This window comes from Venturia canescens, chromosome 1 (genome assembly GCF_019457755.1).
Source record: "Venturia canescens isolate UGA chromosome 1, ASM1945775v1, whole genome shotgun sequence".
In the NCBI taxonomy this organism is placed as follows: domain Eukaryota; kingdom Metazoa; phylum Arthropoda; class Insecta; order Hymenoptera; family Ichneumonidae; genus Venturia; species Venturia canescens.
Window position 1 is genome coordinate 32,807,986 of NC_057421.1, and position 24,647 is coordinate 32,832,632.

The 24,647-nt window shown below is 35.3% G+C and overlaps 5 protein-coding genes across 8 annotated transcripts; 4 read left to right on the forward strand and 1 right to left on the reverse strand.

Annotated features, from left to right (window-relative positions):
- Positions 1-53: 53 nt before the first annotated feature.
- Positions 54-3,576, forward strand: CstF50 (cleavage stimulation factor subunit 1 Cst50). Its single transcript, XM_043424601.1, has 4 exons — positions 54-309; positions 1,386-2,289; positions 2,821-2,914; positions 3,099-3,576. The coding sequence occupies exons 1-4, from the start codon at positions 239-241 to the stop codon at positions 3,341-3,343; spliced, it is 1,314 nt and encodes a 437-aa protein (XP_043280536.1). The 5' UTR covers positions 54-238; the 3' UTR covers positions 3,344-3,576.
- On the forward strand, positions 3,385-11,673 carry LOC122413924 (lisH domain-containing protein C1711.05). 2 transcript variants are annotated; one of them, XM_043424613.1, is made up of 5 exons: positions 3,385-3,634; positions 3,708-4,458; positions 5,705-5,812; positions 6,938-7,562; positions 8,297-11,673. In XM_043424613.1, the coding sequence occupies exons 2-4, from the start codon at positions 4,402-4,404 to the stop codon at positions 7,532-7,534; spliced, it is 762 nt and encodes a 253-aa protein (XP_043280548.1). In that variant the 5' UTR covers positions 3,385-3,634; positions 3,708-4,401; the 3' UTR covers positions 7,535-7,562; positions 8,297-11,673. The 2 variants fall into 2 exon arrangements, with proteins under 2 accessions (XP_043280548.1, XP_043280557.1); XM_043424622.1 differs by having other exon boundaries at positions 8,300-11,673.
- On the reverse strand, positions 11,659-13,780 carry LOC122413945 (DNA-directed RNA polymerase II subunit RPB9-like). The gene is made up of 3 exons (XM_043424642.1): positions 13,470-13,780; positions 12,384-12,457; positions 11,659-12,287 (listed from the first exon to the last, which is right to left on the reverse strand). Exons 1-3 carry the CDS (start codon positions 13,596-13,598, stop codon positions 12,098-12,100), a joined length of 393 nt encoding a protein of 130 aa, XP_043280577.1. The 5' UTR covers positions 13,599-13,780; the 3' UTR covers positions 11,659-12,097.
- Positions 13,781-13,990: 210 nt separating this feature from the next.
- Positions 13,991-17,636, forward strand: LOC122413909 (uncharacterized). The gene is made up of 8 exons (XM_043424589.1): positions 13,991-14,251; positions 14,443-14,687; positions 14,883-15,109; positions 15,224-15,496; positions 15,688-15,879; positions 16,158-16,399; positions 16,484-16,798; positions 17,130-17,636. Exons 1-8 carry the CDS (start codon positions 14,169-14,171, stop codon positions 17,248-17,250), a joined length of 1,698 nt encoding a protein of 565 aa, XP_043280524.1. The 5' UTR covers positions 13,991-14,168; the 3' UTR covers positions 17,251-17,636.
- An 823-nt stretch (positions 17,637-18,459) lies between these two features.
- Positions 18,460-24,602, forward strand: Nrd1 (Nardilysin). Of its 3 annotated transcripts, none has more exons than XR_006261651.1 (15): positions 18,460-18,814; positions 19,203-19,312; positions 19,382-19,563; positions 19,820-19,933; positions 20,040-20,235; positions 20,310-20,515; positions 20,611-20,781; positions 20,904-21,247; positions 21,418-21,918; positions 21,990-22,140; positions 22,221-22,354; positions 22,728-23,106; positions 23,244-23,775; positions 24,103-24,316; positions 24,391-24,602. XR_006261651.1 is itself a non-coding variant. In XM_043424531.1 (15 exons), exons 1-14 carry the CDS (start codon positions 18,486-18,488, stop codon positions 24,264-24,266), a joined length of 3,513 nt encoding a protein of 1,170 aa, XP_043280466.1. In that variant the 5' UTR covers positions 18,460-18,485; the 3' UTR covers positions 24,267-24,292; positions 24,391-24,602. The 3 variants fall into 3 exon arrangements, 2 of the variants coding, with proteins under 2 accessions (XP_043280466.1, XP_043280459.1); XM_043424531.1 differs by having other exon boundaries at positions 24,103-24,292; XM_043424524.1 differs by having other exon boundaries at positions 24,103-24,602.
- The last annotated feature ends 45 nt before the right edge of the window (positions 24,603-24,647 follow it).

Here is a 24,647-nt window from a genome sequence, read left to right on the forward strand (position 1 = left end):
GAGAGAGAGAGAGAGAGCAGCAGCACACGCACAACCTTTTTGTCCCTATCATAACAGTGTCACATAACCTCGACAAAGTTACAAAGCTTTATTCTCCTTCCGCCTACCAAACGTGTGGCCGGTTTCCTATCCGCTTTTCATCGATTGATGGGCGGTATTTGTTTTTTATACAAAAGTACAACTAATAATCGCCAAAATTCAGTCCCCGTCGGGAACCCCGGAAGTGAACAGCGGCGGGATGAAAGAGCCCGAAGCTGATCCAAAAAATATTATCAAGAGTCGCGAACTCTTGTACAGGCTAATTATCAGGTAAAACTTTTCTCGTTTTCTCATCAATCTTTTAATAAAATGATATTATCAACAGTGATTCTTGAGAACGTTTCCTCACGAAAACGAACTTTCCTCAACAGCTTTCGATATAATTAGATTAAGTTCAATGTAATCGAATTGCAACAGGCATATTGTTGAAAAATAATTCCAAAAAAAAAACATGGAAAAATAAAACAAATGAAAAATCTTGAGCTTAGCATTCATTTTGATTATTACAGTTTTAAAAATATCTCGAATGTCACTTTCATAAAACAAAAATTATGCCACTATTTTTCCATAACTCTGGTCAATTTTTTCACTTTCCTTATTGAAACAAAAACCTTATTGAAGTTTTTTAAAATTCCTTATTTTCCCTATTACTTTTGTCTAACAATTTATTGCATGTTTTGACTGATATTCTGCATTAATAATTAAACTTGTTAGTACCCTAACTTAAAAAATTATTTTATTCCCCTATCGTTTGTACTTTGTGCAAACGTAACACAGTAAAAAATTTTTATATTACTGGACATGTATTCATGCAAACTATTGATGAGAATAAAATGAAATATCTTCTTACATAAAGAATAAAAATGATTTTGCTATCAAATGATTCTATTGAATCTGTATAAGACCGTGATATAATGCAGGTAGCAATTGGTTATCGAGTAATTTGCAAATCGTTTAAATCAGTGACAAAAGATAAACCAAAACATTATACTTTTAATCTCTATTGAATCACTGACTTATGTTTTATCCGAATTTTTCATGATAACCATGAAGTGCTTAGCAAAGTGGGAATGCAATAATTCTGATAAATCGCTCCTGTGTATTTTTTGTCCAACGGGCAGTCGGGAGTTAAAAAAACTTTCAATTACAAAAATCAAGACTTGAAATGAAGAGATTTATATTCAGCATCAATTCAGTTCCTTTCTGCATCAATGACAATACTCAATTTTACTTTACAAAGAAAAACAAATAATTACATCGGAGTAAAAATATATTAAAATCATTGCAACTCTTGAGAACGAGGAATTTCATTTTCACTAAATTTTTAAAAATATTTGTATTTTCAGCCAATTGTTCTACGATGGACATCAAACTTTAGCAGTACAATTATCAAATTTAACGCAAGCTGAGCCACCATGTCCACCATCAGATCGTCTCCTGTATTTGACTCTGTTGGGCATGTCGCACGAGCCGGACAGAACCAAAAAGGAAAGCAATCAACAGAATTCACAAACTTTTACAAACTATGACAACACCCTGGGACCTGGATTAGATCTTGAATTTGAAACTGAAGCACAGACACAGGCACCAGAGCCGGCACAGTACGAAACAGCTTATGTAACATCGCACAAGGGAAATTGCAGGGCCGGTGCATTTTCGGCTGATGGTCAATTGATAGCAACAGGTTCGGTTGATGCCTCGATAAAGATTCTCGATGTTGACAGAATGTTGGCAAAATCAGCACCTGACGAAATGGCACCGGGTGATCAGGGCGGTGGTCATCCTGTAATTCGTACACTCTATGATCATTTGGAAGAAGTAACTTGTCTTGAATTCCATCCCAGAGAATCGATACTCGTTTCGGGTAGTCGTGACTTTACTGTCAAACTTTTCGACTTCAGCAAAGCTAGCGTTAAGAAAGCATTTCGCACGATAACCGATGCTGATCAAATAAGATGCTTATCGTTTCATCCTAGTGGTGATTATCTCGTTGTCGGTACGAATCATCCCGTTGTACGTTTGTACAACGTAAATACTGCTCAATGCTTCGTTTGCAGTATACCGAGTCATCAACACACAGCTGGTATAACAAGCATCAAATATGCCCTTGATGCTAAAACCTATGCTTCGGCTGGCAAAGACGGTAGTATCAAATTGTGGGACGGTGTTTCGCACAAGTGTATCAATACTTTTGTCAAAGCCCACGACGGATACGAAGTATGCTCGGTTACATTCACGAGAAACGGAAAGGTGAGGAATTCGTATTTAGAAACGTTTTAATGCAATTGTCTTACCAAAATGTTTTTCTATTAAATTTTTTTCAAACTCAGGTGATATACTTGAATTACTATTTTGGTTGTATATTTGAGTTTGATAGTTTCCAATAGCAGTAACTTTTTTATCTGAGAATGGGGATAATGCATTTGCGCACTAGGGGGGCTTCACATAGCCCCCTGTGATTCGTATTACTTCGGGGCGATGCTCTATTTGGCATGGACCTCGTCCGAGAGCATAATCCTGACGATGCTCTCCAGGGTTATGCTCTCCCGTACCTCTCCTCCGTTGGGGCCCTCCACACTCTCCATTCCTCGCATTAAGACTTTGAATGTTAGTTTTGGAAATAGAGGGATGGGAAAGCCAAATGTTCATTAGAATCGAGTATTTTTCCATTATTTTTTAATCTCCCACAATTATGTGGAATAAAATAAGACAAAACCATTAGAAACATTGACTGTTCGTTTGATAAAACAAATTTTAATCACAACGTTTGAAATTTTTCAGTATCTTCTCTCATCTGGAAAAGATTCACTGATCAAATTGTGGGAATTGTCGACGAGCCGATGCTTAATTGCTTACACGGGTGCTGGAACAACCGGTGAGTTTTGAAGCAACGATTTACAAAGATAAAATAATTAGATAAAGAAAAGTATGATTATTATATCTCCAACCGAAAAATATGGGTCTTTTTTAAAAATATCAATGTACTTTCAGTTACGAGTATAATTGACATTGTTATCGCAAAAATAGATTAAATTAAATATTTCGATAAAAACTTTCAGGCAAGCAAGAACACAAAGCTCAAGCAATTTTCAACCACACGGAAGACTACGTAATGTTCCCGGACGAGGCGACGACTTCGCTTTGTGCGTGGAATTCGCGTAATGCATCGCGTAAACAATTATTGTCATTGGGGCATAATGGGCCAGTACGATTGATCGTTCATTCTCCAACGGCACCAGCTTTTTTGACTTGCAGTGACGATTTCAGAGCCAGATTTTGGTTTAGAAGGATGCCCACTCATTAAGATCGCGGATGAATTATTGATAATTATTTTTATACAAGTTTGCTCATAAGTATTGAACAAGATTTTTCTTCCCATACTTGTTTTTCGGATTCAAATGAAAACTATTGATCGATTCGGTAAATTGGTAAAAAAAAGAAAAAGAAACCGTTACCTTTCCATGGATAAACCCGTAAAGAAAATGCGACATGTGTATTTGTATTTATTATTAAAATCGAGTAGATGGAAGAAACTAATTGAAAATGATCTATGATTACGACGATCTTCGAAGCAGCGTGTCCGTACATTTTACCGGTGAGTGATAAAAGAACGGAAGTAAATCGGACAAAATCATAATCATACATGCAACTTTCTTTTTTCGTTTCAGGTCAAGAGTAACACTTCGATTATGAAAAATAGCGAATTCCATAAAACATTGCCTATTTTTGTTCATCAATCCTCGACGATGAAAAAAAAAAAAAAAAATCTTCGGAGTTCATCTACGATGAAAAGTATGAGGATCCGGAACAAGAATCGCTGAAAATAACTTCAATTTTTTCGTATAAAATATTACTCTTACTGTAGATGTACGAGAAAATTGTTCATGATTGATGAACATTTCGACAGTTAATTAACGTGCAGAGAATTTTCAGAAAACCTTCAAAGTGGAATGGCGGCGATATTAATGAATTTCGAACGAGTGAATTGCAGCAGCAGAAATAAATTATCGAAATTCTCATACAAATCCCATTCGTGAACGATCCTAGGAAGAAAAATTTGTGAAATATTCCGAATATTTTGGAAAAAAATCTGTGAATTTATATTTTCCCGCCAGGAATCGTTTATGACGCGTCCGCCCCTCCATCCCTCTATTTTATATAGAGAAGCTTTGGTAAACGGTTGAGAGGTGGCGTGGTCGAACTCCCGCTCCGCGTTTTGACGATGTCACGTGACCCACGCTTAACCGCCATCTTTGCTTAGCCGTATAAACAGTGTGTGCGGGACCCGGTTGCATAGCGCGAATTTCTCTTTAATAAAGAACGTTTATTTCGGTGTCCTCGTATAATTAAAAGCGGAAAAAAATGTCCGATATCAAGGCAGAAACGAAGAACGACAAAGGCGTTGAGGATTCGTCCAAGGTATGACAAAAATGGCTATCGGGTTGAAAATAAAACAAGAAAAAAACGAACCGTGTTAACCCCCTCTTCTTCCTCCTCCCCTTTGGTTGTGTTCTCTCTTTCTTTCTGTCTTCGTCAAGCCGAGTTTTCATGCTTATGTGTTCGTGTTTCACGGCGTGTATCGGTTAGTCGGTTTATCATTCACTCGTAAGAAATACGGTAAGCGCGACGCTGTGTGTAATTTTCGGAGAATACAAGAAGCAAAAATTTTCGTGATCATTTGGCTCAAGCGTCGATATTCAATGTTTACCCGCGTTATCGGAGACTTATTGAAGTGAAAAATTACCATTTACCGATTTTTCAATGTGCTTGGAAGGAGAAAAAAAATAAAAAACAATTAATCGTACGTCTATCGATGCCATGAAAGCGCATCCAGCATTCGACAATTTTTTTTCAAAGCTTGCTCTCGCACGTCCTTCATTGACAAAGATGGTGCATATGTTCTGTCCGTGTGTGTGCGTGTAGTTTCATTCTTTTTTCTCACCGTTTTTTTTTTTTTTTTTTTATTTGTGCGTACAACTTTGGGTGAGGAGACTCGCGGCAGCAGCACCACGCCGGCGACTAATCACAAAAAGGCGGGAAATCTCTCGTGTCTCGCTGCGGGAAAGAAACTTAGTTTTTCGCTCCGGATTCTCAAATTTGATCCTGCGTATTATCTTTCAGTTATCTACTGGAGATACGAAATTCATTGATATTTCAGTAGAAAATTTTTTCCCGCGGACACGGTTGGTGTTGAACCGGTGAACGAATACTCTTTGCGTGACCTCGGCCCCCGAGCCGCGGGAAAATCAAAACAAAATGAGTTTTGACGCGGTTCAATGGTCCTTGATATCCCTCTTATCGCGTTGACTCGGGCAATTATCGTACCACACGAACCGCCGCATTTCTTTCCTTTTTTGTTTTGTATCTCAATGCAAATATAATTTCCCCACTCAAATTGCTTTTCCTTTTTTTTGCCCATACCATTGCGTTATTTTTCATACTTTGAAGCCGATGATACAAGTGCATTATTGTTTTGATCAATCTTTTTTGATTGCGGTAAAAAGATACCGTTATCTGCTTCCCTCTACTAAATGACAAGTCTCTGTAATGCATAGATTGCCGTGTTTTTCATTTCTATTTTTTTTTTTTTTTTCCATTTCAATTTTCGCGTTCGCGCGCCGAAGCTGCGTTTTCATTCGTTCCTTTTTTCTCGTCTTTTCCACAGGACCAATCGACCGGAGATAATCCAACACCAACGAAAAACAAACGGGGAACAACAAAAAGGCTTTCATCCCTCGAGAAGACCGTACAGAGTAGTGACGCCGCAATGAAGGTAAATAAAAAAAAATACATATATCCATGTCCGTATGTATACATGCGTGTGCATTTTTTGTATATTCCTAAAAAAAATTGGTCGTCTCCAGATTTTTGTTCCCTAGATTTGAAAAACAAAAAATTAAAATTGAACGCTCGAGAGGTGCTGCCACATTACGCTCTACAGCCCCTTTAGCAACGCATTTTTTTTCTTCATCATCGTATAGTAGCTTCCCCGCCAATTTTATTACTACCAACACCATTACAATCGTTTGACTGCGTGTGGGTAAGAGCGTCGTCAGGCAAGCCGGCTGTTTTCTCGGTCAGCCATTGGGGGGGCGGGACTGACGAGGGGAAGGGGCGCGAGAGGCGGCCGAGGGGGGGGGGGGGGGGGGGGTCGCACCAAAGTCGCGCAAGGGCTTTCCGAGCGACTGGAAAAGGGGGGAGAATGGCATACATGAAATGCATGTAACTTGCGTTCGGGTGTATAACGCTCACCGACCATAACCGATACGGAAGTTGGAGGCAAAAGGGAAACTCGGAAGGTTCCGGTTTTGAAGTCTTTAGTAAGCGTTGGCGGGATTTTTAAATACAAGAAAGTAAACGCACCCGTCGAATTTCGGTCATTTACTGACCAATTTTTTTTCAATATTTGTTTCAAATAATATGTGATGGTAAACTCGACATTATTTCTGAACTGAAAATTTTCTTGCAAATGTAATATATTATATTATTTGAAGACGGAGGAAGATTTTTTAGTGTAGTCCAGTTTTGAAATGATTGGAAAATTGTGAATAAATTAATCTTGAATGAAACTATAAGTATTACGGTGCAATGAAACTCGATTGATTATTTGAATAATTATAATGGAACATTAACTATTAACCTTAGAAAAATCTCGATTATAGATGCCCTGTGCACGTCTTGCCATGGCCGGTAGAAAATTTAATTTTTAATATTTAGAGTCAAGATGTCTCTAGAAGTTGTTACTCGAAGAAGGTTACAAAAGTCAGGTGTCCGTTTTCGATTTTTGTGTCTCCACAACAATGAACGAGTCGACTGTAGAATTCACACATTTGTCACATATAATATTAATCGAGCGTTAATTTGCATATATTTATGAATTGAATTTTTTGAAAAACAGAACCTTAATGCATCGGTGGGTGCTGAAATCGAAGGTAGAAGACGTACGCGTAGTTCGGTGCGAGGCTTAGCTGCACCGACGCCAGCCCCGTCACCTCCAAAGAAGGAGAAACGGGAGCCCGCGACGAAAGGGACTGGACGTGGTCGCGGACGTCCGAAAAGACAAGAGAAAAACAACGAAAATAACAGAGATGAAGAAGCATCGAACAACAAGAACGAGAAGGGACAGTCGGAGGACGAATCCTCAAAGATGGAGGTCGACGAGCTGAAAGACGTGAAAGAATCAAAAGCATCGGACAACGAGGAAAAAAGTACCGAAGAAACGGATGGTAACGATACGAACGCCGAAAAGACGACCGACGCCAATTCAAAGGACGAAAAATCAACGGAAGAATCTGAGAATTCGGCGGAGGATAGTAAGAGTACGAATGAAGATAAGAAAGACGACGAGACTAAGGACAGCTCAGATTCGAGTCAAGACGCAACGGAAACGAAAAGCGAGGCTAACGTCGCCACGCCGGTAACAACCTCTACGACAACCACCGAGTCACAAAATCCCTCCACTACCGATACTCCCGTTGAGGAAAAGAAGGAATAACCTTTCTCTTACTGCTCTATCACCCCGCGTAAGTCACGTCTTATGATTTGTGCAATTTTCACTGTTTTTTTCTTCTTCTTTTATTTTCGAACACGATCGCTGTTCAATGGAAACAAATAAACGTATTTGAACATAGGGCTTATGAACAAGTAAAACTATTGGTTTTTGTTGAAGAACCAATTATACCTCAGAGTGCGTGAGACATATTTCTACTAATTTATCTTATAAAAAATAAAATAATTAGCAAAGTTAACATTGCATTCGCTTGATCTCTAAATTTTTTTTTTTTTTTTATTTCGGACTCGAAGGTTCTTTCGAGGTCATCATTTATTGTCAAAAACATACCGATTTTATACACGATCTTAAATAAAATTGTACGAGAAGTGACTAACGAGAGATTAATATGGATTACATTAATTAAATTGTCATAACTTCATTCTAGGATTTTGTTTACACAAATTATTGTTCAAAACAAAATCGAATTTCAAACGTAACACCCCGAAAATTGTTTCACTACGTTAATTAACCAGATTTTTACGAATTCTACCGTATATGTCCTTGAAAAATAGATAACTGATAGAAAATAATGATGGATTCTTACGATTAAGTGTTAGATTGTAACTTTTTAATGTATGAAAAAATGATAATTAAATTGAGAAATGCATTAATTTACCATAGCTTTCAATTGTTTCAATTTTAAGTAGCCTTAACTGTCGAAGACTGTTTTATAAATAGCGCATTTTTGTTTTCTCTTCGTCATAGCAGGTACGAAGGCGCCGCGCGCACACATCGGGGGTCCTCGATCCAGTCCTCACGTCTATTTTTAACTAATTGACACTTTATTGTTGATCGTTAATCTAATCGGCGCAATTGTGTTTTATCATCTAATTCTCGAAGATCCCGCCTGAAATTTTTGAAAAGGAAAAAAACGATGAATATTTTGAATTTTCGAACACGAATGCTTTCGGCAAATTTTCCAATGGAAAATGATATCTTGAAACGTTAGATATCCCATTTATCGTCTATTGCAAGAAAGAGAGCAGCCTTTTTGATACAACCTCAATTCGGAAGCGGGCGTGAGCGATGATTGCGCTGGTTGGCCGGCGATGACAAAACAATGTGTAGAGCAGCATACCATTGTGCATGTACAATGATAATATTATTGTAAAATATATTTAATATGGACTTACATAAAAGGAAGTTTGTTTTTACACGTCGTTTTCCGAATGATGCCTCCGGCTATCGAATTGTTCAGATATTAACGAGGCACAGTGATGAATTTAACGACGGTTGAAGGGAGAAAAACAAAATGTTCGAACAATCGTTTCGGACTGAAAAGAGCAAAAATAAAACGAAAAGTAAGCACGGTCGATATTCGTCAAATAAAGCATGGGTATCAATTCAAGGAAGAGAAAAATAACGAGAGAAACGTCGTGCATTATTTGGCAATTGTATTATTTTTATACACGATTTCCTCGGTAAATGAATATCTCGAATTAAAAATTCAAAAAGAATAAAATAAAACTGAAAAACATCCGTTTGGAATTGTAATTACGTCTTATTGTCAAGGGTTCTATGCGAAATTAAAATTTTCACGGCTCAATATGCTCAATTTTTTGAAAAAAATGTAAGTTACACACCGCTATTCTCCCCTTTCATCAGAGAAGAAGGTAAAACTTATTTTTCACAAAATATCAAGGATTTCCAAGTAAACCGTGTATCTGCTTTTCAGTCACCTCTTTCGCACTCAAGCGACTGACAGATCACTTAAGCACGTACAGAGTCGTTGTTGCTTTGATATATCTTAATGCACCTTAAAGGGAAAAAAACCGAAAACCCTCATTATTTTTTTTCTTTCAAAGATTTCAATTTTTTTCTGCTCGTCCCAAATTGAATATGTTGTTATTATTATATATCCGAACGGTTGTGAGCGTACAGATAAATAATATGATCGATGGACTATATATTTAGCGAATGCACATTTGATGAGACACCAAACTTCGATATTAGTTTGTTCTGCGTTGCTCTCAATTTTCAAATCGTTCGTTTTTAATATCATTGTTATGCAGGAATTTTATTAAATACTTGCGAATGAAAGACGCAAAAATAACACAATTGCTTCGAAATTGTACATATTTGTAAAGTATTTGAACAGAAAAAAACGTGTCCTCGATGCAATGGTAACTTCTTAGCGCGATAAAAACCGTTGGTCGATAAAAATTTTAATCATCAATTTTTTCAACAAGTTTTAATCATCGAAATTTTGGTGCATTGTCATAAAATCGAATTTCTTGTTTTCAGCAGCGTTTTTTTTTTTTATTATTATTTCAATATGAGCACAATGTAAAATTCCGTGACGGAAGAACGTACGATGAAATTTGGCATCGATAAGCAACAACCTCTACTCACCTACGCTTTGTTGCTCGGCGACATTGAATCTGATGAGGCACGAATCGCAATCCTCTTCTTCAAATGGCCAAATGGTTTTTGAAAATATATTCATATACCGAATTCTAATCTCCAATTTTCGGTACAACGGAATCTGGAGGCTAACAGCAGTTCATGATTGCGTACGATTTTCAGAGACTCGGGAGTGTTTCTCATAGAAAAGAATCGAGCAATTAGACAGCGTGATAACGTTGATTTCCGATAGAACATGGACTTTAAATTATCAACGGTGTGTCTCTCGTTGGGTGGAGGTTTTTATTAGATCTAGTTCACTCTAGCGTTACACATTAGTTAAATAATTATAATATGAACAATATTAAATATATAAACTTGATTCTTCCGGGTAGATATTGCTCGTGGATTAAGAGATACGTGTAATAAACAAAAATATACACTACCGGGGAAAATTTTCTGGATAAAAGTCCAAAAAGTTCCTGCACTTTGTTTGTGCTTCTCCGCCGACAGTTTAGATTTGGATGCAACGAATGACATTGTGAAAGAGATTTATTTTGATTTTTTCGGAAAGTCTACGATCCTTTTCAGATTCTGTGAGCGAATACGCAAAGGTATATTGATTGCCATACCTCGAAAATGTGATGGGGTTTTTGATTAAATTTTAGGAAAGAAAAAAGTTTTGTTGCTTTTACTCTCGACTCATTAGGATTTTATCAGATTTATTTGCAATTTATTTTTTTATTAAATTTTTTTTACCTCAATTGTTGATAAATTGATGTAGAGTTTTTCAAGAATTATGGAGCCGTGTTAAAATATACAGAGTGAAAAAGACTCCATTGCTATATTAAAATTTTTTATTCATAAATTTCTTCATTTATACCGTTCAAACTTTGATCTCGTCGAAGAAATCACCTTTGGTATTCAGCATTTTTTTTATGATCTGCTGCATCTTTTCCCACGAATTTTTCAAAAACGCGCAATTGAGTCTTATGCCACGTTTCTTAGTCTCTCCCAACGGTGCAGATGAATGCGTCATTTTTCTAATTCGGTGATCCAATTTATTCCACATTGTGTACAAAAAATTACATCTGAAAATGTGGCCCAATTGAAAAAGAAAAAAAAACGAATGTTTTCAAAATGACGTAGTACCCGTAAAAAAGGTCGGTGACTTAAAAAAAAAAACAACCAAAATAAAGCCTCTTTTCAAATGCTCTTTTTGCATCCGAATTTAGACTACTGACGTAGGAGCACAAAAAATAGTGCGAGAATTTTTTTGGACCTTTGTCTAGAAACTTTTCCTCGTTGGTATACGTATAAATATATCTATATATATATATGATAGCATTTTATCATAACTAATCTATAATTTATAAATAAAAGGAATGAGTGACATGTGAATGTGAGACAGACCGTAGTTTTTTTACTCTCTCATCATTTTTTGGTTTAAATCATAATTTTTTCAATTGTTTTTTTTCAATTGTAGATTTATAAGGGTGCAGGGACGGTCAACACGTTTTTCTTCAGTCCTTCGTTGTTCATCTTTATTTCTAGTAGGGATGTACGTCCTGTATGTACCTATAAGTACTCAACTTATTCTGATACTCTATTTCGGCTACTAAATGTATAGCGAGAAACAATTCTTACTTATTGTAACAGCAACTTTGGGATGATGCTGTTCCATTAAATTTTGTAACGGAACAAATATTGCTTCAATCAATAAATTCAATAAAAATGTACTTTTTCACTTTATTTACCATTTTATCAAAATGTTAGTAACATGCAGGTAATTTTTTAAGTAAAACAAGGCATGGTTTTCTATTCCTAAATATTTATACTTATCCTTTCGAATACGACTATTGCGAAGCACCTGAATTGAGAGTTGATAAAATCACCATGTTTATGCTTAATTGACATGTGTGTTATTTTTTTTATAGACGTTTTTTCAAAACGAATACATAAAAAGAATTTAGTGGTTGATGTATTTTCAAGTCTCTAGTTTACTGAATTTTTCATGGTACAATTTACAAACACATGTATTTTTAGGGCCTGCTACTGTGGAATGATGATTCTGCAATTTCTGTACTCTACAAACTTTTATTTGCTCAGAGTAACTTAGCTTATGTAGGCTAAAAAAATAAAATACTTTTAGGTTCTATGCACTTATTCCGTCCATCTGTGACAACAAAGCGGGTTTGTACAGACATAATATAATCTCATTTCCTCCTCAGCTCTTCGTGTCTGTGCTTGAAAAAATACTGATTCTCGATGATTGCATTTGGGACAAGGATGATCTTCTGTTCTTGGCAATGTTGGATCTGATATGACATCTGCTACGATGTGTGTCAATTCGCTATTCAAGTTGAGAAAATGAATTTCATTAATGCAATGACAAATTTTTATGAAAATAGAAATATGTAATCCACCGGAAATGGCAGATTTTACTTACTCAATTTCATGCATAATTTTATTCACATAGATGCAATTGCTGTCGGCTAGTTGTTTAAAATCACAATTTCGACACTGTTGGAAAGAAAAAAAAAATCTGATCTTTTCATACAATACAAACAATTTCAAAACTATATAACCATCGACTTTTACTTATTACAAATATTTGATTGCCTATAGTTATAATAATAAAATACTTTTCATATGAACTTAGAAAATTTAGGTAGTATATATGGGAACTCTTTAAATTTATTATTCCTTGCAACAACTTTAATAGATTTTTTGTGAGGTATCATGATTATATGGATGAACATTTATCTATATTTGTTAAAAAACTAGGTTTCAATTGTTTAGTTTCCAAAACAGAAACAAATTAAGCTCAATAATATAGGATCTGAAGCATCTGAAGGATGTAGTAATTAAGAACATTTTGAAATAAGTTATAAGGGTTTAGGTTTCCATAAGACATTACCAGGAAATACTACAGGTTATTTTGGTTTTCAAAAATTGACTAACAGATTGACTTTTATCTATCCATCATTGGTTTTGATTTGATCATCAAATAGTTTGTTCAAATTTTTATAACCCTCTTCATAATTTTACATGAGTTAGATGAAAAAAAATCATGCTGAATTTGAACAATATAGATTTCGACACCATTAGCTTTTCCATATAACATTAGCAAGACAATTTCTTTCATTGACAGAAAAAAGTAGAATAAACATTACAAATGTTCCACTGTAAAAATTTTGTGAATAACACTTACTCATTTCAAAAACCATTCGTGCGGGAATTTGATAAAAATCTCTTTAGCAGACAAAATAAACATTGGATAACTACTGCAAAATAAAAAAAATGTTGAATTGAGAGTTATTCATTATATTGAGTAATTGGAACGAGATCTTTATACAGAACCTGTTTCAATATTTGTTATATGCATACATTTAAATCGGTTTGTCTTATGTTAAGTCAATTGGGATGTATTGAAATTTCAAGATATGAATTCAGAATGTCGATAGTCATACGTATTATACATATTCGTGTTATGAAAATGTGAATAAATATTTTTGATGTTGTAAAAACTTACCGAGTACATGAGTACTTTGTTTTCCTTATCCTCTCTGGGGTATAACATGTTGTTGCACTCTTGACAAAATCGTATACCAACGAAACCTGGACCATCACTATGAGAATCATAACCTGTAATCTTAGACATTTCGAAAGAATTCTGTAGCCAAGAGTATGGATTGAGTATATTTCTCGCCGCTTATCATTTATGTTATCTTATGACGTCTCAAAGGCTCAAAGCAACGCAATGTTTGGCAACGTCAAGTGCCCAAGAATACCACCACTGCCACCACTGCAGTCACTGCACTACTGCAATGGTGCCAATGTCCCAATGTCAATGGGGACACCCATATATCAATAAAATTTTGCATGATTATATATATATATAGAAATAAATGAAAGTGTTGGATGATCGAATTCTACGCTATCATTTGTCGATGTTCACCATCCGAACAAAATCCTGCAATACCGATGCAAAATGGATCGAATTTAAACTGCACTGAAGATATATATATATATATATATATAGTGAAGATTTGAATTGGCGGTTCGCCGGTTCGGGTGGTTCGGGCTTCGGGCGGTTCAATCGCCGGTTATGTTGCACGGATCTGATATCCGACGAATTTGAACAAAACAAATCCTCTCGTCCGCTCCGAAGTCTCATTTTGGGGTTTTTTCTCCGCTTTTTTTTCTATTTGTAGAATAAATTGTTTGAACCATGACTGATAAAGAGGATAATTTCGCGTGGGCTCGTCGGCTTGGGTGTCCCACTTCAGCTCTTACAAGTCCTATAAGGAAATCGTGAGTACAATTGAGAAAAATTTCCAAATGGTATCTATTGTTTACATACAGATTTTAAAAAATCAATCGATATACCAACTAACATTTTAAGGTTGTTTTCATTCGCTTGATGCGTCTATTTGGCCACAACTCCATTATCCGAACATGTTTATGCGAAACTTCATAACTACTGTTTTTCATATTTTTTTTAGGTTGGAACAAGGTATCTCCAGCTTACTTTGGGACGAATTATCCGGAGTTTCATTACCTGCTGAAGATGTGCTCAAAATACGAAAGAATATTCTTCTATACAAACTTACACATCGAGAAAAGGATGAGCCAATTCAGCATATCCAAAATATTGCGAAGCTGAAGGCAGCAAGAAGTCTTTTAGATCCACAGATAGAGAATCTTGAAAAAAAATGCAAAAAACAAGATTTTGTTGTTCGACAAAAGCGTAAGTTTGCATTTTTGTTTTAACCCCTCAATAGTCATGATACCTTGCCAATGTTCATTAATCGCATGAAAATGTGAGAGAAAGTATCATCGCGCGATCATTAACAGGTTAAAAAAATTGCAATATAATTAACTTTCAACATGCATGACGATAGAATATTATCGAAAAGAACTCCACTGAAACATAATTTTATAGAGCAACAACTTCACAAAATAAAATCGCAAAGGCATCTGTTAAAAACCAGAGAAGATCTTCTTCGAATGAAATTAAATCAGACAAAAAAACAGGTGGAAGACTGCGAAAAAGTGCGTTCAATTTGTCGACATTTGAATCCAGCTGATAATTGTCAAATTGATCCCAATATTGTGGACGAAAGCTTAACGCTCGTTAGCACAATTTCTACAAAAGCTGATGAAAAAATGGTGAGTTTATCAAATGAATAGAGAGATGATTTATAATGAAAACGTATGATATTGTAGCAACAAAGCTATTGATTTTGCAAGCAAAAAGGTTGCATAAAATCTTTATCTTTCCAGGTCTTTAACAAATTGTCCACGAATCTAAATAAAATCAGCATTTCAGCACTTTGGAATGTTTTATTATCAGGACGAATTCGTGATACCGAGAAATTGATAGAACTTAGTACTGGTGAAATAAATGAAGGAACCGTCAACTCAGCTTCAAATCTCGATATCTTGATAAGCAAGTCACGAGGGGAATATATCACTGCAGTGATTCAGGAACATATACACCGTACCAAAACCGCTGAGCATGAAAAGGCACTGATTGAATACATTGAAAAAATTGAGGTACTGGCAATTGAATTGAATAGCAAATTTCTACTCAACAGTCGACCATAAAACTGTACAGTAAAAAAATCCACAATCATTCAGTATAAAATGTGAGAATGAATGGAATATGAATTGCCAAGAATTGTATATTTAATTTGTGAATTTGAATGGAAAATACAATTTCATCTCAACGTGATTTTTTTTTACAGGCTTTGGATGCAAAAAGCTCGTCCTTAAGGAAATGGTTGGCTTTGAGTCTTGAAGTTCGACAGCTCGAGACAAAAAAAAAATGTTTGGAAGATGAAGTTGATGATTTGAAGAAAACATTGGAAGAAAGGTTCCGTCTTGAAGATGAACTTAAAAATCTTGACACGGAAAAACACAATATTAACTCAGAGATGGTTCGTTTTCTTATTTGATTTTATATAACTCCTGCGGAAATTCACGTGATACACCGTAGTTTGTACTGTCGAAAATCGCTAAAATAATCTTGAAAAATTATCGTACACGTATATAATTTGTAACATAAATTACAAAACAGTTACCATGATTCATAGTTCTTCCTGAAAAACATTTTTATTAAATTAAACCATCGACGATTCATTGAACAAAACAGACATTTCGTTTAAAAATCGTAAGTGTAATTTTTCATCAATAACGAGCCTCGTCGATGTTACAGGAGCAATGCATTAAGGACATACAGAAGTCATTTGTACTCTTGAAACCTGCTGGTTCAGAGATCATGAAGATCAGGGATCAAATGCAAGCGGTTTTACAAGAAATCGTAGCGCTTCGTGAAGAGGAACAAAACATGAGTTTCTTGAATGAAGATTCCAGTACAGAATTACACATATTCCATGATACCATACAACTGGAAGCTTTAGGAAAAATCGTATTGAAAAACAAAGTCGGAGCTTACAAGTAAGTTATTTCGAAGAATCGATAAAAATAATTCCGCAATTTCAGCAAAATAGAAAATACGAATCAATCATTTTGTTATCGTAGGCACAGAAAATTCTGCACAAGTGCAGCCCTTGAGACCATGGCTCCATTGCACGCAGACTATATTTCTCAGTTCCCGATGATCCAGGCTCCTGTATATCAGTTGCTCAACTGCTACAAACTATTGGTTACCGCCTCTTGGCTAACGAAATTAGAAGGTGAAGCAAATACGAACGAACGTTACGATTTGGGCGAATGGATATCGCCAATAGCGCAAGATTCTCCGGATGACACAATCGAAATACTCAACGTTACTGATTTGACTTGCCACAGAGTACGCGAAGAAATCGCTCACTTCGATTCGATATTTGATGCGTGGTAAGATTTTTATTCAATTACTTTTATTTTTCATTCGATCGATTCCCGTGAAATTAGTGTTGTTACACTAATCTAATTGACGTTAACTCCTTACAATCGAAAGTATTTCTTTTAAATGGTAAATGTGTCCTCTCAGATTTTTACACAGTCCCCTCACGTATTTAATATCAAACCCGCGTTTAAGTAAAAAATGCACTCGAATGATTCATATTTTCTTTTTCAACGAGAATTATCAATACTTGAATTTATGGGAATTTCGTTTCGGTGATAAAAAAATGAAAAAAAATGTAACGTTTTTCATAACTAATGATAATTACTTTTAATTTTACAGGAAGTATCAGAGTGTACGGAAATTAATGGCACTGGACGATAGAACTGTAAATGGTGCATCATACAAAGAATGGATAAAACGTTACGAACTTATGCTTCACATGCTTCGAAAATTGAAATGATAGTTCTTCCTACGTGCCATTGCTGTTTATGTAAAAAAATTCATTCTAAACTAGCAGATAGTAAAAACATTTTTCTATATAGATTATTAAATATTAAATTTCCTATATAGATTATTAAACGAGTAGGTTTGTGCGCGAAAAAAACTCTATGCGAGAAGTACGAGTTGTAATAGTGTAAAATATCGATAATTTATAATTCAAGAAAAACATCCTAGCGATAAAGGCTTTTTGTTTCATTGTACATTGATCATCGCGATATCAATAGTTATATAATGATGCGTCATATAATTTTGACACCGCCATTTTTTTGGAAAATAAAAAGATTGTGCATTCATAGAATTGCAATGAGTCTTGAGACAATAAAGATGATTCATGTTCTAAGTCGACTACAAGCGATACGTCAATGTTGCCATGCTAAATCATGCTAAAAACATGAAAAATTTCAAAATGATCAGAATTTTATAAAATTTGATGAACATATTCTTTAGTGCCAAATTTGACAATACAAATTTTTTAAGATTTTTCTTCTGTACAGTTATCGAGTAATTGATCACTAAAGTTCACGTGTATAAGTATAGCGTTTCCATATGTATACTTATACATTGCGGGCATAAGAAATTAAGGAGTTTCGGTACATAAGTCAAAATATTAAGAAATTGATCAAATTTGGTGATAATGTTCTTCAACATCAAGTGCGAAAACTCAAATTTTTTCAAAATTTTCTTCTACTTAGTTATCGAGTAATTACACATTAAAGCAGATTTCTCATGCCCGGAATGTATATCTATATATATATGGAAACGCTATGCTTATACACATAAACTTTAGTGATCAATTACTCGATAACTGTGTAGAAGAAAAATCTTAAAAAATTTGTGTCGTCAAATTTGGCACTAAAGAATATGTTCACCAAATTTTATAAAATTCTGAACTTTTTGAATTTTTAAATTTTTTTAGCATGGATTAGCATGGCAACATTGTATCGCCTGTACCGAAACTCCTTAAGCAGAAGAAAATTTTGAAAAAAATTGTGTTTTCGCACTTGATGTTGAAGAACATTATCACCAAATTTGATCAATTTCTATAATTATTTAGACTTTTGTACCAAACATCTTTAAGAACGAAAATAAACGAGTATCGGAAATGCATATAGTTGAGATGGTGAGAGTTGGAAGTCGAGAGAGGGCTTGCTTCGCCACCTGGTGAATTATTTCCACAAGCGTCAATTTTGACGCATGGTTGTTTTATTTCGGAGCCCGTTTTTGTTAAAGATTTTCACTACATGCGTTACCAAAAAATCGAATGGTTATCGGATAATGCCAAGACAATTTTCTCAAGCGCCTCCGAAAAAAAAATTGAAAGTAAGTCACAAGTATACAAAAATGGTGAAGTCAGAAAACGGAACGGGAAGCACGTCTGGAGAACATAACCCTAGTATGGATCATGGCAATTGTGGAAATTCCAATGAAACAACAAACGATGTTTTGATGCAAGATTTTTCAAACATCAAAATCGAGTATCTCGAATCACCAATCAAGTCAGAAAACGATAAGAAAGAATACAGGTAATTTTGATTTTTCTAGACATTGTTATGGAGCTACAGCGTAGTTTACAAAATGGATAAAAATTTTCAAAATAATTTTAGAAATGTTCTTCCGTGAATGGGGAATTTCTCATAAAACATTCCTATAAAATATAAAATGGTGAATTTGTTTCAATGGTGCTGGATAAACGTTGAACCACAGTATCTGTGAGAATATAAATACTGAATCCGGAACAAGGAAACTTTTCAAATTTTTGTTTTTCTCTAAGAATTTATATTCTGAAAAATGACAATAAAATTTCTCTATTCCATCCAAGATTGTTTCCAATTTATTATGCAAAAAAAACAAATACTTGAATGTAGTTAACTTTGGATTTTGATAATGACATTTGTCTTTTTGAATATCCAGAGTTATCAAATTACCAAATGGCCTTACCGCTCTCTTGATTGCTGATCCTAGTCCAGTTTCGTGTCAAGATGATCCTACCCTTGCTGTTAAGGATGGAGAAAATGACCATGGTGATTGTAGATTATAATTTATCAGTTATAGCCAAACAATGACTGTCATTAATCATTTTTATTCACTAGCAAAAGCAGCGAGCGAAGATGAAGATGAGAGTGGGAGTGAAGAAAATGGAGAAAGTGATGAAGAAGATGATGATGAGGATGATGAGGATGACAGTGAGGATAATGAAGACGATATGGATCAGATCGACAACGATGCTGGAGATGAATCAAGGGCTAAGAAGATGAAAAGAGAGGAAAAAATGGTAAATAATAAATCCTTGTCATTTGTCATTTTTGTAAGAAGAAATAATACCAATTGACCGTTTTTCTTCTTTATTTTTATGATTTTGCAAATTCAGTGATGATTGAAAGAATTATTTGTATGCATGATAAATAATGATTCCATTTTTTTATAGTTTCATCAATATTCATACAGTATTCTAGAACTTTATTTGAAAGTTATTCGAAAACTTGATATGTAGTTTCATTCCAAATTGTTGAATTAATATTTTTTTTCAGGCAGCTTGTGGATTGTGCATTGGCGTAGGGAGCTTCAGTGATCCTCCAGAAATACCTGGAATGGCTCATTTTTTGGAGCACATGGTATTCATGGGATCTAAAAAATATCCGCAGGTAGTGTATATATATAGTATGAAGGTAGTATGAATAGAAAACTCTCTTCTTAAAATAAATTATTCAAGAATCGACAGCAATGACATTCGTTTTACAATGATTTAAGGAAAACGACTTTGACGCATTTATAAAAAAACATGGTGGTTCCGACAATGCGTATACCGAGTGCGAGCAAACGACGTTTCATTTTGAGATACAAGAAAAATTTCTGCACAGCGCACTCGATCGTTTTGCTCAATTTTTCATAAGTCCCTTGATGAAACGTGACGCTATTACTCGAGAACGAGAAGCAGTAGAGAGTGGTACGTTAGCAATATCTTTCCTCTCATTGAATGTAGAAGCATGTCGACTTCACTCAATTTATAAAGTTTAATAGAATTTCAGATGGCGTTACCGTCCGATTTTCACAGGAAAGAACAGCTCTTCAGCAGCTTAGCAAAAACTGGACATCCCGCGACCAAATTTGTTTGGGGTAATTTGATTACCCTCCGCGATAATGTTACGGATGACAAACTCTATGAGGAATTGCACAAATTTCGTCAACGTCATTATAGCGCTCATCGAATGACTGTAGCAATACAGGTTAGCGAAAAAATATTTTACGACTATACAGATGCAACTGATTTTTCAAAACAATTTTAGTTGTGATTAACTCGTTCGGTAAAATTGTTTTACAGGCGAGATTACCGCTCGACACACTGGAAAATTACGTTAAGGAGTGTTTTTCCAACGTACCGAATAACAATTTGCCTCCTACAAATTTTGATGAATATAAGGGCGCCGAATCATTTAAGACGTCGCGCTTCCATCGAATGTACAAAGTAAAACCCATCAAAGATGTTTGCCAGGTAAATTTCTCGGAAATGATGTTTCGTCCGTAGCCTTGAAGGCTTAAACCATACTGAAGAAAGAAAAAATGTGAACGGATTCCTGAACGAAATTACCACACCCATTTTTCAATGTTTGCTAGGTCGAATTAACTTGGACAATGCCATCGCTTCTTCATCTATACAAGAGCAAACCACATCAATACGTCTCTTGGATTATCGGTCACGAGGGCAAGGGATCGTTGATCAGCTATCTACGAAAAAAAATGTGGTGCTTGGATGTTTTCAGCGGAAATGGTGAAAGCGGTTTCGAACATAGCTCCATGTACGCCCTTTTCAGTCTTACTCTCGTGCTCACCGACGAAGGTCGTAAAAATTTGAAGGATGTTCTTGACGCTGTTTATTCTTACATCAATCTTATGAGACGCGAAGGTCCCCAAAAACGTATTTACGACGAGATTCATAGAATTGAGGAAACCAATTTCAGGTAAAAATCGAATAACCGTAGATGCGAGTCATGCAATTTCAAATGAAAAATTTCTTCGGTGTAGTAATCCTAAACTGTATATTTATTTGGATTTCCGAGCTTAAACGTTTTTTCCATTTTTTCTTTAATCGGTCAATATTTTTGAATGATTCGTTCATTAATTGTTGTAGATTTTCCGATGAAACACCGCCTGACCAATACGTCGAGGATCTCTGCGAAAATATGCACTTTTACGCACCGGCTCATTATATAAATGGTTCCGAATTGTACTTCGAGTACGATCCTGTATCTATAAAATCTTGTATGGACATCTTAACTCCGGAAAATGTGAATATCATAATATTTGATAAAAAGTTTAACGAGGATGAGTTCAGCAAGGTTGAGCCGTGGTTCAAAACGAAATACGCAGACATTGAAATACCCGCTGATTGGATAAAATATTGGCAAAACGTAGAACCATTTTCAGGTTTCCATTTACCGGAACCAAACATTTTTGTAACTGATGATTTCACTCTCATATCAAAACCAGAGAAGCCACCAGAATATCCTGTCAAAGTTTATTCAGACTCTCATTCCGAAGTGTGGTACAAACCTGACACAAAGTTCAGATTGCCCGAGTGTTATATGAATTTTTTTTATATATCACCGTTGCCATTGCAGTCACCAGAAAAGTAAGGAAATAATGTACACCTCTAATTTAAAAGAATGTTATTTTAAATTCAATCACGATTACTGTTTTCAGTTTCGCTATGCTCGATCTATTCGTGGCGATTCTCAAGCAATTGTTAACTGAGGAATTATATTCAGCTACAGCAGCTGAGCTGCATTACACGATAATGTCTTGCGAGATGGGTCTTGTAGTCAAACTGAATGGATTCAATCAAAAATTACCTGTAAATATAATACTCACGAAAATTTATGCAATATCGTACATTTATCCAATCTTGTTGATTTAATTTTTCCAATATTTCAGCTCCTACTGGAAACGATAACAAAATACATAGCAAATTTTTCGAACCTCGTTACGGAAGAATTGTTCGAAGTTATGAAAGAAGAAGCATCGAAAGCGTACTACAATACGTTTTTAAAGCCAGGAAAGCTTATTAAGTAAGTTGAAAAAAATCTGATAAATTCTGTTTAATTTATCATTGCTTGTATTCCTCAGTTATAGTTCTGTAGTCGTAGTTTTCTTAGGAAATTTAGGAAACATTATACTTTGTCGGTGAAGAGCATTTTCTTTTTTTTTTTACTCAGAGAATTATCGTACAGAGATTTTCGTTTGATATCATTGAAAGGAAAGGTCTGATCGGGACCCTTGAGTTGGTCGAAAAATTAGTTGAATTTTTGTTTCTCGGTCCATGATTTAATAAATAGACAAAATAACCTTATTTCTGAGTATTAGCCAAAAGTAGAATGTCTCCTCAATGTTGAAATTTGAAATAAACTTATCAATAGAAATCATGCTGTTGAATTTTTCTAGAGATGTGAGGATGTCGATACTCATGCTCGTTTATTGGCCGGCCATCTACCGGCACGCTGCCATTTCGGGTATAACATTCCAACAAATGCGCCACTTTGCAGAGCATTTCACCAATCACATATACACGAAGTGCCTCATTCAAGGAAACATGACGGAGGCTGATGCTATTGAAAATGCGCGAAATTGTATCAAAATATTGAATTGCGGCGCTCTCTTACCAGGCACCATGCCCGAGTACAGAATCATGCAAATTCCAATGGGTACACGATATTGCAGGGTCAAAAACTTTAATTCTACTGATTCGAATTCCAACGTTACGAATTATTATCAGTCTGGTGGTACGGCGATAAAACCCGGTGTTTTAGTGGAGTTAATTATGGTACGTGATGTTTATTTTATTTTCTCACTTCATAGTTGCGATTATTTAAATTAATTTGCCTTATTTTTTTCTTTTCAATAAATTCACGGAGAAAAAGTATAGTGAGAATTAATCGGTCTTTTGGGAATAATTTCTAGATGATAATGGAAGAGCCACTTTTCAATCAGCTTCGAACGCAAGAACAGCTTGGTTACAACGTTTTTTGCCTTATGAGAGATACATTTGGCATTCTTGGTTATTCTATCAGCGTTTGTGTTCAAGCGGACAAATACAGTACGGAACATGTTGACGAAAGAATTGAGGAGTTTTTGAAAAACTTCAAAAAAACATTAGACGAAATGACGGACCAGGAATTGCAGACGGTTAAAGAGGCACTTACTAAAACAAAACAGTGCACCGATGTACATTTCAAGGAAGAAGTTGACAGACATTGGACTGAGATCAATTCTGGCGAATATGTTTTTGACAGATCAGCGCGAGAAGTTGAAGCGATTGAACAAATTACAATGGACGATCTGAAACAATGGATAACAGATCACACTATTGGAGGTTCCAAATTGCGAAAACTAAGTGTCCAAGTTATCGGTTGCGATGGTCGATCCACAAAAAAATTGGAAAGCTCCGTGACTCAGGATAAGAAAAATGATGAATCGAATTCGGAAACAGACCGTAAGAATCTCTAGTTTTCTATAGTTTCAAAAAACAGCTTTTAGATAAACTATGTCGTTTCTAGTTAACCTTTAGAGGACGCGAAATTTTCAGCACAAATCGTTTTCTTTCGAATAGTGCAATTTTTATTTAAATCGAATATATAACTCAGGATGATTCTCCGACTAAACAGGTAGGGCCCCTGAAAGGACCACTCCCGTCCTCTTAAAGTTAGAACGTTTACACCAATCGGTGAAATTTTTATTTTCATTTTTAATGAAATTATTGCAAGTGAGTGCGATTTTTCTAGAAGAATATCCTCAATCATTTTGTTTCTTTTATTTACAGGCAATGCTAACACGCAGAATGATGGAAAAGTGGATTATTCCTTCCAATATTTGTGTGATTTACCGGACGAGAAGTCAAAAAAATCAGCCGACTCTTACATAACCAACATCGAAGAGTTCAAGCGTGATCTTTACGTTTTTCCCATTTACAAATCAACCTCATGATAATACCAAATCCAACCTAGTCTCCGGTAATTGCATTTCATAGTGACTCTGTAAGGAATTTTGATTGTTTCTTCGTTCGATGTGCATGGAGGCCTATTATCACTGCCTAATCATGAAAAATCAGGTACAATCATCTATATTGCTATTCGCTCGGCGGGTAATCTTACGAAGGAGCACACAACACGGAATTGAAGGAATTATAACAGTCTTTGCGGTGGATATTTTCACGTTCCTTACGTACACGAGATTGCGAACCTAACTGATATGGATGAAGATTTGTAAAAAAAAATTGTAAAATTGAGAAAAGAATAAATAAAACAAATATAAAAATCTTAATCTGCGATAATTGCACAAAAAGATTAATACCTTTTAACGAACCTG

What these genes read in the sequence shown, in the direction of transcription:
- CstF50 (XM_043424601.1), top strand. Translation starts at nt 239, where the DNA reads ATGAAAGAGCCCGAAGCTGATCCAAAAAATATTATCAAGAGTCGCGAA. An exon ending in TTGTACAGGCTAATTATCAG is followed by an intron (nt 310 to 1,385) that starts GTAAAACTTTTC and finishes TTGTATTTTCAG; the next exon opens with CCAATTGTTCTACGATGGAC. An exon ending in CACGGGTGCTGGAACAACCG is followed by an intron (nt 2,915 to 3,098) that starts GTGAGTTTTGAA and finishes AAAAACTTTCAG; the next exon opens with GCAAGCAAGAACACAAAGCT.
- LOC122413924 (XM_043424613.1), top strand. Translation starts at nt 4,402, where the DNA reads ATGTCCGATATCAAGGCAGAAACGAAGAACGACAAAGGCGTTGAGGAT. An exon ending in GCGTTGAGGATTCGTCCAAG is followed by an intron (nt 4,459 to 5,704) that starts GTATGACAAAAA and finishes TCTTTTCCACAG; the next exon opens with GACCAATCGACCGGAGATAA. An exon ending in GTAGTGACGCCGCAATGAAG is followed by an intron (nt 5,813 to 6,937) that starts GTAAATAAAAAA and finishes TTTGAAAAACAG; the next exon opens with AACCTTAATGCATCGGTGGG.
- LOC122413945 (XM_043424642.1), bottom strand. Translation starts at nt 13,598, where the DNA reads ATGTCTAAGATTACAGGTTATGATTCTCATAGTGATGGTCCAGGTTTC. An exon ending in ACAAAGTACTCATGTACTCG is followed by an intron (nt 12,458 to 13,469) that starts GTAAGTTTTTAC and finishes TCTTTCCAACAG; the next exon opens with TGTCGAAATTGTGATTTTAA. An exon ending in AAAATTATGCATGAAATTGA is followed by an intron (nt 12,288 to 12,383) that starts GTAAGTAAAATC and finishes CAACTTGAATAG; the next exon opens with CGAATTGACACACATCGTAG.
- LOC122413909 (XM_043424589.1), top strand. Translation starts at nt 14,169, where the DNA reads ATGACTGATAAAGAGGATAATTTCGCGTGGGCTCGTCGGCTTGGGTGT. An exon ending in ACAAGTCCTATAAGGAAATC is followed by an intron (nt 14,252 to 14,442) that starts GTGAGTACAATT and finishes TATTTTTTTTAG; the next exon opens with GTTGGAACAAGGTATCTCCA. An exon ending in CAAAAGCTGATGAAAAAATG is followed by an intron (nt 15,110 to 15,223) that starts GTGAGTTTATCA and finishes TTATCTTTCCAG; the next exon opens with GTCTTTAACAAATTGTCCAC.
- Nrd1 (XM_043424524.1), top strand. Translation starts at nt 18,486, where the DNA reads ATGGTTGTTTTATTTCGGAGCCCGTTTTTGTTAAAGATTTTCACTACA. An exon ending in TGAAAAGAGAGGAAAAAATG is followed by an intron (nt 19,564 to 19,819) that starts GTAAATAATAAA and finishes ATTTTTTTTCAG; the next exon opens with GCAGCTTGTGGATTGTGCAT. An exon ending in ACGAGAAGCAGTAGAGAGTG is followed by an intron (nt 20,236 to 20,309) that starts GTACGTTAGCAA and finishes AAAGTTTAATAG; the next exon opens with AATTTCAGATGGCGTTACCG.